Below are 21491 nucleotides of genomic sequence, written 5' to 3' on the forward strand. Positions count from 1 at the left end.
TTCTGTTACGTTTTTTCTTAAGTGATGGAGAGAGAAAGATGGAGGTGGTGTGGGGTGGGGGAACTCTAGAATTCTATATGGCAGGAGGAAATGCGAAGTTTTATCCCATTTCACTGGCATGCTCGAACTAAATGCATGACACTTTTCAGCAGAGCAAGGGACACTTATGTGGACGGCATTGGAATGAAACCCTTGCGTTAACATCTAAGGAAATTATCTCACGGTCTTTTCTCCCGGAGAGTGTATTTTCTACTAGCATGAGTGCAGAGTGCACGAGCTACTACAGCCCAGATAATGTGTTTGTGAATGGTTCTTCTTGTCCTAAAGCGGGGGGCGATGCGCGCGCGGCGTTCTGCTGTGGATGTAACGATATCAAGTATTGCTGTAATGATCCCAACAGCTTTTTCCCTTACGAGTATGGATACATGTGGTGGCTCAGGTATGTAAGGGATCTTTACAACGCCTCTGAAGGTGGGCTTTGCCCCTATCTTTTTGGATTCTCAAGAAACGACAACATGAGTGGAAACTAAGTTGGGAAAAATGATATTAAATTTTTTCCCAACTGCTTACACACGTTTTCAAAACTGTCTCCTTTTTTCAAAACTCTACACACAATTCCCAAAACTGCACACACAAAATGCAAAATGCCTCACATCTCCTCCAAAATGTAACACTGCCAGAATGAAGCATTTGCATCAAATGGCAAACACTGCTTTCATAATAGTACATTTTTGGATATACCATGTAAACACTGTTGTTCTAAATCTAAAGCTCTTTGGTCTTTCATAGGCTTATATCTACATTTCAATACAATGTTCTACAGTGAAAGTAATCTGCTGAGAGGGGTAACAAGTACACTGTAAACACCAATGCAATGTAGAAACAGAAAATATTTATTAGGCCAAACATTACTGTTGTATACAGTATCATACAACAAAACCATAAACATATGTAAACCAAAAGTATATTCTTTAGAATACAGTAAAGAACACAATTGTGTGTGTGGGGTCCCTGGGGGGGTAGTCCAGGAATTGGTAGGGGGGGGGGGGGGGGGGGGGGGCAGTCACCAGTGCTAAGCTATGCTTCATCTCTTCTCCGGCCTGGGTCTGGCCACAATACTTCGTCCACATCACAAGATACTTTTTCTCTTGCCAAACATCGAGGGAAGTATCTCCTAGCGTGACGAATCCAACCTTGGACAGAGGCAACCTCTATGTCCCCACATGCGTCCTCCATTGCCTGGAGAAGCGGCTTGCGGGCATAGGGTTGGCGATTATACACTTTCCAGCGCCAGGCTGAGAAGAATTCCTCTATGGGATTTAGAAAAGGTAAATATGGGGGTAGGTACAAAACTACAAATTGTGGATGGGTGGCAAACCAGTTTTGGACCAGAACAGCCCGGTGAAAATTAACGTTGTCCCACAAAACCACAAATCTAGCAGGCTCCTGATCTGGATCAAGGACAAGCATTGTGTAAATTGCATCCAGAAAAGTGAGCATATGGCCGGTGTTGTATGGCCAGTGTGGCATTGTGATGGAGGACCCCGTTTTGAGTGATGGCAGCACACATAGTTATATTACCCCCACGCTGTCCAGGGACACTGTCCAGGGACAAAAGCCCTCTGTCCTATTACATTTCTTCCGCGGCGCCTGGTTTTGGTGAGGTTGAAGCCAACCTCATCCACATGAATAAATTTATGGCGAATTACATGGGCATCCAGCTCCAATACTCTCTGTAACAGACAAAATGATATACAGATGAGTAAATATGGTATGTCTGAAGTACTGGAAGTAGTGTTGCATACATACCTCTACAAAGTCATGTTGCATATTCTTGACTGTCAGAGTTTCTCTCAAATGGCACCTTGTAAAGTTGTTTCATCGTCACTCGGTGCCGTTGGAGGATGCGTTGTATGGTCGACAGGCTTACGGCATTGATGTTGTTAAATATGGTGCCATTATTCAAGATATGCTCTCTTATCTCTCGAATCCTAATTGCATTGTTGGCCAAAACCATATTTATAATTGCAGTCTCTTGTACATCTGTAAACAAGCGTCCTCGTCCTCCATGATGTCTTTGCCTTTCCACTCTGTACAGAATTCAAACACAGTATGTGTTCAGCATAGGAACTGTAAACAATGTACAAAAAAATGTAGTACAGCATGATAACCAACCTCATTCATTCAATGCAGTGCAGTAAATGGATGGCTTAGAGTTACAAATGTTTATGCAATACTATGCAGTCATATGTATTTTACAGTACATTACTGTAATGCTAAAATAGTCATTGCCTGGTTGCATACCTGTTCTCATTTCTGAAGGTTCGAATTATGGACGCCACTGTAAATCGACTCAAGTTGGGCTGGACTCTCAGTCCAGCCTCTCTCATGGTCAAACTGTGGTTGATCACATGATCAACAAGTGTTGCCCTAATCTCATCAGAGATGGCTCTCCTTCCTTCTCTTCTTCGCCCTCGTCCTCTTCTTCCTCTTCCTCTCCCTCCTACTCCTCTTGCTCTCTGTCCATTGTTGGCATCCATTGTTCAAAACAGGTAATCTGACCTTTGACCTATTTATAGGCCTATACTACAGTAAAGCAGTGATTGGTTAGTGATCAGTTAAGCTATTAGTGTTTGCACATGTGAGGAGTGTGTGACCTGGTGAATACAGTAAGTGTAGCATTTTTATTGGTTGTGTTTGGAAAAGGAAAGCAAGTCACTTCCTGTTAGATTTTTGTGTTTTAGGTAGAGAATTGTGTGTAGTGTTTTGAAAAAAGTGTTTTATGCAATTGACAACTGAGTCAAAGGCTGAGAAATAGCTTATGGTTTTGGATATTTGGTGTGTAGTTTTGCACTTTGAGTGAGAGGTTTCAAAAATCGTGTGACATGAAAAGATTTTGTGTGTAAGCAGTTGGAAAAAAACTGTAAGAATTCCGTTGTCTTTTGCACATATTTTGGGGCAATCTCAAGAAACTACAAGATGAGAAAGCTTGAGCATTTTTATCCTCCACTCCAATGCGCACACATAATAAGATAATTTTACTGCAGTGGGCTAAGCCAGGGACACGCCGAGTGATTCTTAGTCTTAACCAAATCTAACTCACACGCATGTTTATGGGCTTAAAAAATAGACAGTGGAAATGTATTCCATTTTGAGTTTGCATCCCAATATTACACTTTACTTACCTGAAATACAACAAAACTGTTTGACATAGATTTTGTTTAATTATTTTAAAATAAGCTTCATTGTGAAATTATGCAAATATGAATAATGATCCACCCATGGTCATTGACTGCAGGAAAAGGCTACTACACTAGAATAAAGGTTATTTTTAGGCTACTGATAACAGATGTATAGTATATTCACATTTCAATTGACTTTTGGGTTTGCAGAAGTTTTTGGTGGTCTCTCTACATACATTATTATATCCCATTCGTATGGAAGGTGATAAATGCCTCAATTAAAACGAAATGTGAAAAATTCAATGGAAAAGGTTGAAATCGTGGGAAACTGATTTCCCCCAATAATGAGCTTTGAGATTTCATCGTAATATGAATCATCTAATGAGAGAATGACCTTATCAATTTCTGATAAGCAATCTTAACATTCTATTTCATTTCATGTTGGTCTGATTCATACCTCCATAGAAACTCAAGTTTTTCAAGTTTCTTCTATTGAAGTAGCTCTGGTCAAAGGTACACTATAAAATAGATAGGGTGCCATTTAGGGCACAACCTGTGTTGCTATGATTGTGGCCCCTGGCTGTTTGTTATTCCTGAGATGAGTCTTCCATTGGGATAATGGGATATCTTCTTATAATGGGATAGGTCCTTACAGGAAGGCTGCTGCTCACATATGAATAAGCCTGCATCCGAAATGGCACCCTATTGCCTAGTTAGTGCACTTCTTGTAACCAGAGCCCATAGGGTGTCTGTTATGGGTCGTGAATATGGATTAAGGTGGCTGTGTGGCAAATATCTCATAGAAATCCAACAGTACCATTGTCAGGTATAGAGAAAGTGATTTTTTCTCTCCCTGGCTCTCGCTCCCTTTCACTCTTATTTTCCTATTTTCCCTCTCTCCCTTTGAATTCCCGTCTCACAATCACTCTCTCTCTCTCTCTATTCCCCACTCCCCTCCCCTGCCTCTCTCCCCCTTCCCTTCCTCCCCAGTGTTGGGGCTCTGATAGGTCTGTCCATAGCAGCGGTGGTCCTACTGGCCTTCCTCATCACCGTATTTGTTCTCTGCTACCTCTTCATCGCCACAAAGCCCAGTCGCCTTGACAATAGCCTGCCGCTACGAGCACGAGGTAACACATCTGGCAGACATCGTAGCGACATCGCTAGCGACATGTCATTATCATAGACTAGCCAGTGACATACCATGATGATGGGCTAGCTAGCGACATGTCATTATAATAATGAACCTTGAGCTTAGCGAAACGGGCCAGTAACTGAAGGGCTGGCGGGTTGAATCTTCTGGGCTGATGAGGAGAAACTGGTGGCATCTACTACCGTTCTGCCCTTGAACAAGGTTCTTCACCCCTAGCCTAATCTAGGGGTGTATATGGGGTGTCCGAGGGGTTGGGAATTAAAAAAGAAGACAGCAAGGAGACAAGTTTCTGTCCCACTATGAACACGTAAAGCTGCTGTGTGTGTGTGTGTGTGTATGTGTGTGTGTGTGTGTGTGTGTGTGTGTGTGTGTGTGTGTGTGTGTGTGTGTGTGTGTGTGTGTGTGTGTGTGTGTGTGTGTGTGTGTGTGTGTGTGTGTGTGTGCGTGCGTGCATGCGCCTGCATGTGTGTGCCTCTATTCCAGGGTTGGACCCCAGTGAGGACCCCAGTCACTCCGGCCCGGCCCAGCCCACCGGCCTCCAGGGCTTCCCGATGCACTTCCTCAGCAGGAAGCTGGACTGTGACAACCAGCCGCCCAACCCCGAGAGACTGTTCCAGCGGGGCTTCATGGCCACCGTCAATATGGAGGGCCCTTCATAGAGCACTTTTTAGGGAGCTTAGAAGGGCTTGGAGGTTTCGACTCAGATGTAAAAGGGCATGGAAAATCTTATTCAGACGCATTCCACACCCCCCTTCCGCAATACACATGTAAATATTGGACTGTATTATACTTGTGCAGAAATGTTTATTCGATTCCACTGCCATTCACTTTATGTTCATATTCTTTTCTTGTATTGTTTTTATTGTTGTTGTATTGTTGAGAAGGAGCCTGCAAGTAAGAGTTTAGTTAGATGATGTTTACCATGCGTATCCATTTACATTACATTTACATTTAAGTCATTTAGCAGACGCTCTTATCCAGAGCGACTTACAAATTGGTGCATTCACCTTATGATATCCAGTGGAACAACCACTTTACAATAGTGCATCTAAATCTTTTAGGGGGGGGGGGGGGGTTAGAAGGATTACGGAGCGGAGGAGCGGAGGAGCGGGGTGACGTGAGAGAACTTGGGAAAGTTGAACACCAGACGTGCTGCGGCGTTCTGGATGAGTTGTAGGGGTTTAATGGCACAGGCAGGGAGCCCAGCCAACAGCGAGTTGCAGTAATCCAGACGGGAGATGACAAGTGCCTGGATTAGGACCTGCGCCGCTTCCTGCGTGAGGCAGGGTCGTACTCTGCGAATGTTGTAGAGCATGAACCTACAGGAACGGGTCACCGCCTTGATGTTAGTTGAGAACGACAGGGTGTTGTCCAGGATCACGCCAAGGTTCTTAGCACTCTGGGAGGAGGACACAATGGAGTTGTCAACCGTGATGGCGAGATCATGGAACGGGCAGTCCTTCCCCGGGAGGAAGAGCAGCTCCGTCTTGCCGAGGTTCAGCTTGAGGTGGTGATCCGTCATCCACACTGATATGTCTGCCAGACATGCAGAGATGCGATTTACCACCTGGTTATCAGAGGGGGGAAAGGAGAAGATTAATTGTGTGTCGTCTGCATAGCAATGATAGGAGAGACCATGTGAGGATATGACAGAGCCAAGTGACTTGGTGTATAGCGAGAATAGGAGAGGGCCTAGAACAGAGCCCTGGGGGACACCAGTGGTGAGAGCACGTGGTGCGGAGACAGATTCTCGCCACGCCACCTGGTAGGAGCGACCTGTCAGGTAGGACGCAATCCAAGCGTGGGCCGCGCCGGAGATGCCCAGAACGGAGAGGGTGGAGAGGAGGATCTGATGGTTCACAGTATCAAAGGCAGCCGATAGGTCTAGAAGGATGAGAGCAGAGGAGAGAGAGTTAGCTTTAGCAGTGCGGAGCGCCTCCGTGACACAGAGAAGAGCAGTCTCAGTTGAATGACTAGTCTTGAAACCTGACTGATTTGGATCAAGAAGGTCATTCTGAGAGAGATAGCAGGAGAGCTGGCCAAGGACGGCACGTTCAAGAGTTTTGGAGAGAAAAGTATCCCATACATATGACTAATAAAACTTATAACTTAAAATTAGATGTTGTGTGGGAGGTTGCCTAAGGCATTCAGATTCCACTGTGTCGCTCTCTCTCTCTTCTGATCATTCTGCAGCTTCTCTCTTGGAGCTCATTTCACACACTAGTTTTTCTCTAAGGGTGGGTGTTTGGTAAACGGTAAATGTACAAATACACTCCCCTGCGTATTTATTTGGACAGTGAAGCTAAATGTTCAATTTGGCTCTATACTCTGGCATTTTGGATTAGAAATCAAATGTTTCATATGAGGCGACAGTACAGAATGTCACCTTTCATGTGAGGGTATGTTCATCCGGGGTTGGAACCAGTTCACGGACCAAAACCTAAACGGGAAAAAAATGTTTTGATGAACAGAAAAATAACCGGGATCGAACGTGGTTCTGGTTATTTTACATGCCAGGCATTTTTTTCAAGTCCCACAAAAAAAAAAAAAAAAAAAGCACTTATTCAATGCCCTTACTTTGTCACTCAAAAACTTCTTCCAGTGTCTGCCTATCAGCTGAAAATCTTTGCCGGTGTGTGTGCACTGTGCATGTGTAGACTACCTGCCCCTCCCTCTCCAAGGCAAAGGCTACAGTAGGATTGCTGACATTCAGAAGATAGGGAGAGAGATTTTTCATTAGAGAAGAATGGATTCACTTGTTCAATGTTAGCTAGGGATACTATAGTTATCACGTTTCACATTGGATTTATTAACTACAAAAAGTTAAGACGTGTTTTTAATTCTGGTGCCGCTCTGCAAGTGGTGGGAAAAGTATTCCATTTTCAGTCTTGAGTAAAAGTAAAGATACCTTAATAGAAAAGGTAAAAGTGAAAGTCACCCAGTAGAATACTACTTGAGTAAAAACCTAAAAGTATTTGTTTTAAATATACTTAAGTATCAAATGTAAATGCTAAAATATTCAAAAATTCCTTATATTAAGCAAACCAGGCAGCAAAATTGTTATTATTTTTTATTATTGATGGATAGCTAGTGTTAGCAGTTGATGTTACTCTTCAATAACACAGACCCCAAATCAGGGGGGGGGGGGGGGATAGGTTTATTCAAAGAGAACAAATCATAGATGTTATGCTGAGAGGTAGATGTTCATTCTCCCCTGTCCTCAATGATTCTCTCCACAGAACAAAGAGACAGGATGTAGTTTTATAACCCAACCCTAGCCTATGGTTGACCAATTAGAATTCCTGGCAATAAAACTGGGCCAATGGACAAATAACAAGTATCCTGTTTCAGGCGTAATGCCTAGACAAATTCCTCCCATGACTCTAACCCATTGGATGTATTTCTATTGATTGTTAATTCCCTCTTGACCGTTAGTACTTTTAGTCCTCTGCGTTGTGTATTACCTTAAAATATTCTTACACTCCCCCTAGACCATTTTAAAAAGAAACAATAGAAAACATGAAAAAAGACAGTATAAAAAACAGCCGTAAGCATAAAGTCATTCACATTAAACACCTTGCATTTCCATAAAACACAAAGTGCATATTATACTTGCTGTTGCAATAAGAAATAGATTTCAAACAAAGTCATAGAAAATAAGTATTAACAGGTGTAATGATGATGTCCCTTACGATTCCTACCACATCCTGTATTAGGAGGAAACACCCAAAAGAATAATTGGCTGCAAGACAATAATAATCAATCATCCTATTGGCAAGGTAATCATTCACCAAGTCCTTTGAAAGTGACCAGCTCTTCCACACTGGTATCAGTCCCACATAGATAACTATTAGAAATTATATTCTGACAGTCTGCCGGTAGTGAGGAATTCTTCTGTTCCACTGGTTGATAAGGACTGATAAGGGATATTGATGCAGCCTCAAATGATAGATTCTCATAACCTGTAAGGAAGGAAACAAAAAAGTGAAAGTAACATGTCCTGGTTTCAAGAGAAATTGGTATTTCACATAGATTTCCCAAAGTAAGCATCCCCCGATTTTCAGGGAAAAGTTGGACATTTCACCTAGATATCCCTAATAGGATGACTGCGGTGTACAACATAGAAGCTTATCAGGTTCTGATCATCTTACTATGCTTCTTCACCCGAGATTTACCCCCGACTGCTAATCAATCAGTTCTTTTTTCTCCAGGCTCCGCTTTGTCGTCAAAATGGACGACCTTGCAATGAACGCCATGTATCCATCGTGATTTTCCCTGGACTTTGGCCCTAATGTGTCTGTTACATGTTTTTGATGACCATCGCCCACTGTTCTGGCACTACATCATGTCCTCCCTCGGGAGTTATTCCCCACGCCTCTTTTACTTGTCTGTCTATGATTTCTCCATGTGTTTTCATTTTCAAAACCGCATCTTGTCCAGGTAACTGGAGCGCAATCAGTAGAGCCATCGCCTCTGGTCCATTCTTCACAGGAGCTCCCAGTGATGTCATGATTCCTCAGTTTTTCCATATTCTTCCAAAATCATGTGTAACACCAAAAGCATACCTTGAGTCTGTGTAGATATTAGCTGTTTTTCCTTCAGCCTGTTTGCGTGCTTCTATCAAAGCCACCAATTCCGCCACCTGTGCTGATGTTCCTGCAGGTAGCGTGCCTGTCACGATCACATTGTCCATTGTAGTAACTGCCAAGCCTGCCTTCCTCACACCCTCCTCCACAATGCTTGAACCATCTGTGTATAAGTCAAACTCAGGGTTTTCCAACGAATGACTCTTAATAAACCCATCAAGAGAGCTGATCCAAAACCGACTCACAGCAGTCGTGTTCAAGTAGTGTGGTATCTGGAGGAAGCATCAGAGTAGCTGGATTCCAAGGTGTGCCACGTTGTATGATGATGTTAGGAGCCTCCAACACAGTCAACCATTTGTTCCATGGAGCAGCTGTGACCTGTGCAGCTCAATTCATTGTCAAAAGAGTATGAACAGCATGTGGACACTTGATGGTAAGCTGTTGGTCGAGAACAAGCGATGCCACCATCAACACAGCGACGTAAGTAGCCTGCATAGCTCTGAGACAGGGACCCCATCCCAACGCCATATCATCCAATTTCTTCGAATAGTAGCCTACAGGTTTCTGACAATCACCATGGTCTTTATGATTTAGGCCCCACGGCTGGCCCGCCCGTTAGGCACGATTAGGCAACTGCAACTGAACTGTGAGTAGCTAATAGTCACCGGGACAGAACATAATAGCGGCCCACGTCATAGGGAAATTAAACAAACAAAATCACACAGCGTAGGCTATTTAATCAGTTCTATGTCAATTGCATTCAATGTCAACAACACAATGTCAATAACATATCCTAATATTTTCGATCTGACTACACAGACAAAATTACCAATGTCTCTATTCAATTCGTTTTATATTTCTTTGTGCATTGTTTGGGGGGAAAACTGCTTGCAATCAAGAGAATGTCCTCTGAAAAAGTCTCAAAAGAAAGGTGAATAATAAGGCTCCACCGACACAGAACAATTTAAGCTTCAACAGCTGGCTACTCGTTGGTTAGTACACCGCCTGCGGCACCCCAGCCACCGGTGGGGATGGTCGGATTCGCGTTTATCGTCGAAGGAATGAGCGTTACACCGAGGCCTGTACTCTGGAGCGGGATCGATTTGGAGGTGGAGGGTCCGTCATGGTCTGGGGCGGTGTGTCACAGCATCATTGGACTGAGCTTGGTGTCATTGCAGGCAATCTCAACGCTGTGCGTTACAGGGAAGACATCCTCCTCCCTCATGTGGTGCCCTTCCTGCAGGCTCATCCTGACATGACCCTCCAGCATGACAATGCCACCAGCCATACTGCTAGTTCTGTGCGTGATTTCCTGCAAGACAGGAATGTCAGTGTTCTGCCATGGCCAGCAAACACTCCGGATCTCAATCCCATTGAGCACGTCTGGGACCTGTTGGATCGGAGGGTGAGGGCTAGGGCCATTCCCCCCAGAAATGTCCAGGAACCTGCAGGTGCCTTTGTTGGAAGAGTGGGGTAACATCTCACAGCAAGAACTGGCAAATCTGGTGCAGTCCATGAGGAGTCCACTGCAGTATTTAATGCAGCTGGTGGCCACACCAGATACTGACTGTTACTTTTGATTTTGACCCCCCCTTTGTTCAGGGACACATTATTCCATTTCTGTTAGTCACATGTCTGTGGAACTTGTTCAGTTTATGTCTCAGTTGTTGAATCTTGTTATGTTCATACAAATATTTACACATGTTAAGTTTGCTGAAAATAAACACAGTTGACAGTGAGAGGACGTTTCTTTTTTGCTGAGTTTATTTAGATCATCTTTAGAGTTTAAGTCGGGAGATAGTAACATGGTAAACAACAATTAATGGGTAAATTGTTACATGATTCATTTAAATGTAGTAAGTAATTATTCGATTAATAGCAGTCATCACATTAACGATAGTCATTTCACGACACCGTTTTATAAACATTTCCTTTTTCAAATACATTATCGGGCTACGTAGACAGGCTCCTGGATCTCCTTTTCAATGCGGTCACCCTTGATCCAGCACCGTATGTGAGGAACCTGTGTGAGATGTCCATCCCAGGACCCCTGTCTGCCCAGTGCGAGAGGCCTGACAAGGAGGCCATAGTTGGATTTGTCTCCCTCTTCAATCTTGTGGATGACTGAAGCCAAGTGGGTGACTGAAGCCTGCTTGAATTGAAGCGGGGAACATGGTCCATGTCCTTTCCCGCTCCCCTACCCATCAATCTCTGTACCATTTCCTAAAGCCTGTAAGTAATGAACTTTTATGTGACATGATATCACATCTTGTTACTTTGTATTGGCTTTTTATTCAAGCTTTCGGATGGAAAATTATTGAAATAAGTTGTGCGAACCAATGGGGTCCTGCACACTGTAGGGGGGCCAGGTGCCTACAGTGCATTCGGAAAGTATTCAGACCCGTTGGCTTTTCTAACATTTTGTTACGTTACAGGATTATTGTAAAATTGATTCAATTGTTTTTTTCCCCTCATCAATCTACAAACAATACCCCACTGTCATAACTCTCCTGTGACGATCTAAAGGATCAGGTTACAGTGGGTCTGCTCTACAGCATGCTCTCTCTCGTAGAGGGGGAGAGCGGGAGGTTGGCTGTTTTATGGTTGGTCATAAAATACGCTGCCCCTATGCTCTGTAGTGTTCAAGATTAGAATGTAAACTGTGGAACACAGAGAGACACATGGACATCAAAAGTTTGAATAATTAAACAATATTTGTGGGAATGGTCCGTGGACACTTAAGGGACATTTATGATGAGTGTGTTTCATTTGGTGATCTCATGAAGAACAGGAAACACACATAACTGTATTAAAGTGTACATTTCCTAGCTGTCAGGTTTACATCTAAATATTGTGAAATGTATGTGATTAAACATGAAACTATTTGTGAAAAGATGTAATGTGATGTTAACCTTCTAAATGAGAGTATGTATTTTCATATAAAGGTTAACTAGTCAGTGACCACACCCCTGTGAGCCCAGACATCACATTAGGCGTAGAACCGCCCCTTCTTCCACAGAGTAGAAAACCCACTTCCTACAAAATGTACATTAGGTCAGAGAACGCCGGGACGGAGTCCCCATGTTAGAATGGCTACAATTCTATAGACCATTAGACCAGAAAATTTGGAGCTGATGCTACATGTTGAAATTGCTAAGAACTACAACTCTATAGGCCATGGAGACCATACAGCTGTAGTTTTGGCTACGCAGCTGGAAATGGTTAAACTCTGAGACTACTGATCACTACAGAATAAGAGCAGATGTAAAATTACTAGTCTGCAGCTGGAAATTACATACACTACTGTTCAAAAGTTTGGGGTCACTTAGAAATGTCCTTGTTTTTGAAAGAAAAGCATATTTTTTGTCCATTAAAATGACCTCAAATTGATCAGAAATACAGTGTAGACATTGCTAATGTTGTAAATGACTATTGTAGCTGGAAACAGCTAATTTGTAAGGGAATATCTACATAAGCGTACAGAGGCCCATTATCAGCAACCATCACTTTTTTGTTCCAATGGCACGTTGTGTTAGCTACCAAGTTTATCATTCTAAAAGGCTAACTGATCATTAGAAAACCCTTTTGCAATTATGTTAGCACAGCTGAAAACTGTTGTTCTGATTAAAGAAGCAATAAAACTGGCCTTCTTTAGACTAGTTGAGTATCTGGAACATCAGCACTTGTGGGTTCAATTACAGGCTCAAAATGGCCAGAAACAAAGAACTTTCTTCTGAAACTCGTCAGTCTATTCTTGTTCTGAGAAAAGAAGGCTATTCCATGTGAGAAATTGCCAAGAAACTGAAGACCTTGTACAGCGCTGTGTACTACTCCCTTCACAGAACAGCGCAAACTGGCTCTTACCAGAATAGAAAGAGGAGTGGGAGGCCCCGGTGCACAACTGAGCAAGAGGACAAGTACATTAGAGTGTCCAGTTTGAGAAACAGATGCCTCACAAGTCCTCAACTGGCAGCTAAATCAAATAGTACCCGCAAAACACCAGTCTCAACGTCAAGAGTGAAGAGGCGACTCCGGGATGCTGGTCTTCTAGACAGAGTTGCAAAGAAAAAGCCATATCTCAGACTGGCCAATAAAAAGAAAAGATTGAGATGGGAAAAAGATCACAGATACTGGAAAGAGGAACTATGCCTAGAAGGCCAGCATCCTGGAGCCACCTCTCCACTGTTGACATTGAGACTTGTGTCTTGCTGGTAGTGTATATATACAGTTTTGCCTTGACGACAGCTTTGCACACTCTTGGCATTCTCTCAACCAGCTTCATGAGGTAGTCACCTGGAATGCCTTTCTAACAGTCTCGAAGGAGTTCCCACATATGCTGAGTGCTTGTTGGCTGCTTTTCCTTCACTCTGTGGTCCAACTCATCCCAGACCATCTCACGTTAGTTAAGGTCGGGTGATTGTGGAGGCCAGGTCATCTGATGCAGCACTCCATCACTCTCCTTCTTGGTCAAATAGCCCTTACACAGCCCGGAGGTGTGTTTTAGGTCATTGTCCTGTTGAAAAACAAATGATAGTCCCACTAAGTGCAAACCAGATGGGATAGCGTATCGCTGCCGAATGCTGTGGTTGCCATGCTGGTTAAGTGTGATCACAGACAGTTTTACCAGCAAAACACCCCCACACCATAACACCTCCTCCATGCTTTACGGTGGGAAATACACATGCAGAGATCATCCGTTCACCCACACCCCGTCTCACAAAGACACGGCGGTTGGAACCAAATATCTCCAATTTAGACTCCAGACCAAAGGACAAATTTTCACTGGTCTAATGTCCATTGCTCATGTTTCTTGGTCCAAGCAAGTCTCTTCTTATTATTGGTGTCCTTTAGTCAAGGTTTCTTTGCAGCAATTCGACCATGAAGACCTGATTCACACAGTCTCCTTTCAACAGTTGATGTTGAGATGTGTCTGCTACTTGAACTCTGTGAAGCATTTATTTGGGATGCAATTTCTGAGGCTGGTAACTCTAATGAACATATCCTCTGCAGCAGAGGTAACTCTGGGTCTTCCATTCCTGTGGCAGTTCTCATGAGAGCCAGTTTCGTCATAGCGCTTGATGTTTTTTGCGACTGCACTTGAAGAAACTTTCAAAGTTCTTGACATTTTTCGGATTGACTGACCTTCATGTCTTAAAGTAATGATGGACTGTTGTTTCTCTTTGCTTATTTGAGCTGTTCTTGCCATAATATGGACTTGGTCTTTACCAAATAGGGCTATCTTCTGTATCCCCCCACCTGGTCACAACACAACTGATTGGCTCAATTAAGAAGGAAAGAAATTCCACAAATGAACTTTTAAGAAGGCACACCTGTTAATTGAAATGCATTGCAGGTGACTACCTCATGAAGCTGGTTGAGAGAATGCCATGAGTGTGCAAAGCTGTTATCAAAGCAAATGATGGCTACTTTGAAGTATCCAAAATATAAAATATATTTTGATTTGTTTAACACTTTTTTGTTTACTACCTGATTCCATATGTGTTATTTCATAGTTTTGATGTCTTCAATATTATTCTACAATGTAGAAAATAGTAAAAATAAAGAAATATCCTTGAATGAGTAGGTGTTCTAAAACTTTTGACCGGTAGTGTGTGTGTATACAGTGAGAGAAAAAAGTATTTGATCTCCTGCTGATTTTGTACGTTTGCCCACTGACAAAGAAATGATCCGTCTATAATTTTAATGGTAGGTTTATATGAACAGTGAGAGACAGAATAACAACAAAAAAATCCAGAAAAACGCATGTCAAAAATATTATAAATTGATTTGCATTTTAATGAGGGAAATAAGTATTTGACCCCTCTGCAAAACATGACTTAGTACTTGGTGGCAAAACCCTTGTTGGCAATCACAAAGGTCAGACGTTTCTTGTAGTTGGCCACCAGGTTTGCACACATCTCAGGAGGGATTTTGTCCCACTCCTCTTTGCAGATCTTCTCCAAGTCATTAAGGTTTCGAGGCTGACGTTTGGCAACTCAAACCTTCAGCTCCCTCCACAGATTTTCTATGGGATTAAGGTCTGGAGACTGGCTAGGCCACTCCAGGACCTTAATGTGCTTCTTCTTGAGCCACTTCTTTGTTGCCTTGGCCGTGTGTTTTGGGTTATTGTCATGCTGGAATACCCATCCACGACCCATTTTCAATGCCCTGGTTGAGGGAAGGAGGTTCTCACCCAAGATTTGACGGTACATGGCCCCGTCCACCGTCCCTTTGATGTGGTGAAGTTGTCCTGTCCCCTTAGCAGACAAACACGCCCAAAGCATAATGTTTCCACCTCCATGTTTGATGGTGGGGATGGTGTTCTTGGGATCATAGGTAGCATTCCTCCTCCTCCAAACACGGCGAGTTGAGTTGATGCCAAAGAGCTCCCTTTTGGTCTCATCTGACCACAACACTTTCACCCAGTTGTCCTCTGAATCATTCAGATGTTCATTGGCATACTTCAGACAGGCGTGTATGTGCTTTCTTGAGCAGGGGGACCTTGCGGGCGCTGCAGGATTTCAGTCCTTCACGGCGTAGTGTGTTACCAATTGTTTTCATGGTGACTATGGTCCCAGCTGCCTTGAGATCATTGACAAGATCCTCCCGTGTAGTTCTGGGCTGATTCCTCACCATTCTCATGATCATTGCAACTCCACGAGGTCAGATCTTGCATGGAGCCCCAGGCCGAGGGAGATTGACAGTTCTTTTGTGTTTCTTCCATTTGCGAATAATCGCACAAACTGTTGTCACTTTCTCACCAAGCTGCTTGGCGATGGTCTTGTAGCCCATTCCAGCCTTGTGTAGGTCTACAATCTTGTCCCTGACATCCTTGGAGAGCTCTGGTCTTGGCCATGGTGGAGAGTTTGGAATCTGATTGATTGATTGCTTCTGTGGACAGGTGTCTTTTATACAGGTAACAAACAGGAGCACTCCCTTTAATAGTGTGCTCCTAATCTCAGCTCATTACCTGTATAAAAGACACCTGGGAGCCAGAAATCTTTCTGATTGAGAGGGGGTCAAATACTTATTTCCCTCATTAAAATGCAAATCAATTTATAACATTTTTGACATGTGTTTTTCTGGATTTTTTTGTTGTTATTCTGTCTCTCACTGTTCAAATAAACCTACCATTAAAATTATAGACTGATCATTTCTTTGTCAGTGGGCAAACGTACAATATCAGCAGGGGATCAAATACTTTTTCCCTCACTGTATATATAACCTGGGATCATGGCCCTAGTTGGTCTTTGTTTCCATGATAATTCTGCATTACTTTTCTTATTTTAGTTTACTTAGAAAATAATCTCTTAAGTCTATTTTCGTAAAACTGCATTGTTGGTTAAGGACTTGTAAATAAGCATTTCACGGTAAGGTCTACACCTATTATATTCGGCGCATATTACAAATACAATTTGATTTGATTTGAACCAGCCGAATAAGGATTCCAAGTGGTGAAAGACATCCCCCTAGTGGATATGACAAGTGATGTATTGTACTTACTTTACAAGCAAACCTGAGGGTGTATTCATAAGGGCACACCAAAGCAAAACGCTTTGCAACAGAAAAACAGACAAGCATTTCTTATTGGACAAAAAAAGCTAGGTCCGTCCCCTTTTGCTTCGATTACGTTTGGTTCCTAGGGATTACACCCCTGTATAAACCTGACTATCATTTCCCATTGTCAGCAAATAGAACAGATTGAGACAAAGTAACTGTGATACAAAGCTTTACTTCAGCACAGAATCAACCCTAAATAAGACAAATATGCGAAAAGATCAGAATTCTCGCCACCATCGTATCCTACCTATTTTAAATATTCAGTATATTGACCTCTTCATGTAAGATATAGAATACCACTAAACATACAAAGTTTAAACTAGAGGAGATATATGTGCAATAATAGATATAATTAATGTGGTGATTGAATATATTATCTATATACAAAATAAATAAGAATAATTTAATAATACTTAATATATAAACACTTTTCTGTGTGGGGAGTGGTGAACTAGAGGAGGGAGAGACTATTGGAACTATCTGTCATGTACAGAGACTTAAAGACATGCTCTGGAACTTTGGCGACAAGTGTGTCTTTTTTAAACCTCCCGATTTGGGCTGGATGTGTCAATGTGTAGTTGCATAATATACAGTTGAAGTCGGAAGTTTACATACACCTTAGCCAAATACATTTAAACTCAGTTTGTCACAATTCCTGACATTTAATCCTAGTAAAATTACCTGTCTTAGGTCAGTTAGGATCACCACTTTATTTTAAGAATGTGAAATGTCAGAATAATAGGAGAGATTGATTTATTTCAGCTTTTATTTCTTTCATCACATTCCCAGTGGTCAGAAGTTTACATACACTCAATTAGTATTTGGTAGCATTGCCTTTAAATTGTTTAACTTGGGTCAAGCGTTTCGGGAAGCCTTCCACAAGCTTCCCACAATACGTTGGGTGAATTTTGGCCCATTCCTCCTGACAGAGCTCGTGTAACTGAGTCAGGTTTGTAGGCCTCCTTGCACGCACATGCTGTTTCAGTTCTGCCCACAAATTTTCTATAGGATTGAGGTCAGGGCTTTGTGATGGCCACTCCAACACCTTGCCTTTGTTGTCCTTAAGCCATTTTGCCACAACTTTGAAAGTATGCTTGGGGTCATTGTCCATGTGGAAGACCCATTTGCGACCAAGCTTTAACTTCCTGACTGATGTCTTGAGATGTTGCTTCAATATATCCACATCATTTTACTCCCTCATGACACCATCTATTTTGTGAAGTGCACCAGTCCCTCCTGCAGCAAAGCACCCCCACAACATGATGCTGCCTCCCCTGTGCTTCACAGTTGGGATGGTTTTCTTTGGCTTGCAAGCCTCCCCCTTTTTCCTCCAAACATAATGATGGTCATTATGGCCAAACAGTTCTATTTTTGACCAGAGGACATTTCTCAAAAAAGTACGATCTTTGTTCCCATGTGCAGTTGCAAACTGTAGTCTGGCTTTTTTTATGACGGTTTTGGAGCAGTGGCTTCTTTCTTGCTGAGCGGCCTTTCAGGTTATGTCGATAGAGGACTTGTTTTTACTGTGGGTATAGATACTTTTGTACCGGTTTCCTCCAGCATCTTCACAGGGTCCTTTGCTGTTTTTCTGGGATTGATTTGCACTTTTCGCACCAAACTACGTTAATCTCTAGGAGACAGAACGCGTCTCCTTCCTGAGCGGTATGACGGCTGCGTGGTCCCATGGTGTTTTTACTTGCGTACTATTGTTTGTACTAATGAACGTGGTACCTTCAGGCGTTTGGAAATTGCTCCCAAGGATGAACAAGACTTGTGGAGGTCTACATTTTTTTCCTTAGGTCTTGACTGAATTATTTTGATTTTCCCATGATGTCAAGCAAAGAGGCACTGAGTTTGAAGGTAGGCCTTGAAATACATCGACAGGTAGACTTCCAATTGCCTCAAATGTTGTCAATTAGCTTATCAGAAGCTTCTAAAGCCATGACATTATTTTCGGGAATTTTCCAAGCTGTTTAAAGGCTCAGTCAACTTAGTGTATGTGAACTTCTGACCCACTGGAATTGTGATTAAGTGAAATAATCTGTCTGTAAACAATTGTTGGAAAGATTACTTGTGTCATGCACAAAGTAGATGTCCTAACTGACTTGCCAAAACTATAGTTTATTAACAAGACGTGTGGAGTGGTTGAAAAACGAGTTTTAATGACTCCAACCTAAGTGTATGTTAACTACCGACTTCGACTGTATGAGCAGAATTACTGTCTTACCTCAACTAGCCAGGAAATCCCTACTTTGAATGCAACAGTTTTCTGGAAGTTGTGCGTGCCATTTTCCTTACATTTACCCCCATGTGGGCCATCCCCCTAGATATTAGAGTTTTAGCCAATGAACTTCAGCCCCTCGCCATTTGAGTGGTAGCTAGCAAGATGCACACACAGTAGAGAGCAATGACATGGCGCACATACAGTATCTGCACATTTGTGGCGTAGTACCCATTCTTGGCTCGTAGGCACTACTTTCAAAACTACTGGCTGAAAAGTATACAAAAGTACCGTAGAATATCTTTAACATCAGGAAGTTAGATAAATACTATGCCAGGCTGCAATGTAATGTATAGAAGAATATGTGCACTGAGTGCACAAAAAATTAAGATCACCTTTTTAATATTGAGTTACATCCCCCTCCCCCTTTTGCCCTCAGAAAAAAACACAATTTGTCAGGGCATGGACTCTACAAGGTGGTGAAAGCGTTCCACAGGGATGCTGGCCCATGTTGACTCCAATGCTTCCCACAGTTGTGTCAAGTTGGCTGGATGTCATTTGGGTGGTGGATCATTCTTGATACACACAGGAAACTGTTGAGCGTGAAAAACCCAGCAGTGTTGCAGTTCTTGACACAAACCGGTGCGCTTGGCACCTACTACCATACCCCAAATGAACTTGTTAAATATTTTGTCTTTTTCATTCACCCTCTGAATGGCACACATACGCAAACCATGCCTCAAGGCTTAAAAATCCTTCTTTAACCCGTCTCCTCTCCTTCATCTGCACTGATTGAAGTGGATTTAACAAGTGACATAGCTTTGTGATGGAAAGTGCAGGTGTTCATAATGTTCTGTACACTCAGTGTATTTCTCTTTGCAGCATGGCCATCTAGTGGCCATTGGTGTTCAACCTAGAGTGAGAAACATGTACAGTATCATCCACAGAACTAGAATGGGTTCTATCTCATTCTATTTCTATGGCATCTCCCTCAACTTGTGTGCTCTGTACAGGTCAGTTTAATTAAAATATTTGGAATGTAACTAGATACTACAAAAGAGTGGAGATTATAACTACGCTAATACATATGCTGCATGTGAACTCAATCATCCATGGGCCCCATGAAAACCCTATTCACTTAGCATCATAACCTGTTCAGCTTGTGACTGTTCTGCTATACACTTCCCAGCCAAGACAGTGTCTGTGCGTGCGTGTTTTCAGTTGTTATGTACATCTCTGTGTATGTCAGTGTGTTTGCATGCCTCTGTGTGTGTGTGTGTGTGTGTGTGTGTGTGTGTGTGTGTGTGTGTGTGTGTGTGTGTGTGTGTGTGTGTGTGTGTGTGTGTGTGTGTGTGTGTGTGTGTGTGTGTGTGTGTTCAGTTCTCTGTATCTGAGGAGTCAGAAACATCGTCGGCCAAACGAGCCTGTTTCTTCCACACATTCGGAAAGTATTCAGACCCATTGCCTTTTTCCACATTTTGTTACGTACAGCCTTATTCTAAAATGGGATGAAATTATTTTTTCCCTCATCAATCTACACACAATACCCCATAATGACAAAGCGAAAAACAGGTTTTTATAAATGTTATCAAATGTGTTAAAAATAAATAACAGAAATTCCTTATTTACATAAGTATTCCGACCCTTTGCTATGAGACTCGAAATTTAACTCACGTGCATCTTGTTTCCATTGGTCATCCTTGAGATGTTTCTACAACTTGATTGGAGTCCACCTGTGGTAAATTCAATTGATTGGACATGAATGGGAAAGGCACACAGCTGTCTATATAAGGTCCCACAGTTGACAGTGCATGTCAGAGCAAAAAACAAGCCATGAGGTCGAAGGAATTGTCCGTAGAGCTCCGAGACAGGATTGTGTCGAGGCACAGATCTGGGGAAGGGTACCACATTTCTTTTGCAGCATTGAAGGTCCCCAAGAACACAGTGGCCTCCATCATTCTTAAATGGAAGACGTTTGGAACCACCAGGACTCTTCCTAGAGCTGGCTGCCCGGCCAAACTGAGTAATCGGGGGAGAAGGGCCTTGGTCAGGAAGGTGACCAAGAACTCAATGGTCACTCTGACAGAGATCCAGAGTTCCTCTGTGGAGATGGGAGAACCTTCCAGAAGTACAACCATCTCTACAGCACTCCACCAATCAGGCCTTTATGGTAGAGTGGCCAGACGGAAACTGCTCCTCAGTAAAAGGCATATGACTGCCTGCTTGGAGTTTGCCAAAGGGCACCTAAAGGACTTTCAGACCATGAGAAACAAGATTCTCTGGTCTGATGAAACCAAGATTGAACTATTTGGCCAAGTGTAATGTCTGGAGGAAACCTGGCACCATCCCTACAGTGAAGCATGGTGGTGGCAGCATCATGCTGTGGGGATATTTTTCAGCGGCAGGGACTGGGAGACTAGTCAGGATCAAGGGAAAGATGAACAGAGGAAAGTACAGCGAGATCCTTGATGAAAACCTGCTCCAGAGCGATCCTTAGACTGGGGGGGCGAAGGTTCACCTTCCAAAGGGACAATGACCCTAAGCACACAGCCACAACAATTAATCCATTTTAGAATAAGGCTGTAACGTAACAAAATGTGGAAAAAGTCAAGTGGTCTGAATACTTTCTGAATGCATTGTAAATACACCCAGTCATTACAAAGATAAAGGCGTCCTTCCTAATTCAGTTGCCCGGTAAGGAAGGAAACCACTCAGGGATTTCACCAGAAGGCCAATGGTAACTTTAAAACAGTTAGAGTTTAATGGCTGTGATAGGAGAATTGAGGATGAAT

At 42.7% G+C, this 21491-nt stretch overlaps 1 protein-coding gene across 1 annotated transcript; it reads left to right on the forward strand.

Annotated features, from left to right (window-relative positions):
- The first annotated feature begins 257 nt into the window (after positions 1 to 257).
- On the forward strand, positions 258 to 4991 carry LOC129824561 (protein shisa-like-2A). Its single transcript, XM_055884252.1, has 3 exons — positions 258 to 439; positions 4173 to 4309; positions 4816 to 4991. Exons 1-3 carry the CDS (start codon positions 258 to 260, stop codon positions 4989 to 4991), a joined length of 495 nt encoding a protein of 164 aa, XP_055740227.1.
- The last annotated feature ends 16500 nt before the right edge of the window (positions 4992 to 21491 follow it).

This window comes from Salvelinus fontinalis, chromosome 26 (genome assembly GCF_029448725.1).
Source record: "Salvelinus fontinalis isolate EN_2023a chromosome 26, ASM2944872v1, whole genome shotgun sequence".
Taxonomy (NCBI): domain Eukaryota; kingdom Metazoa; phylum Chordata; class Actinopteri; order Salmoniformes; family Salmonidae; genus Salvelinus; species Salvelinus fontinalis.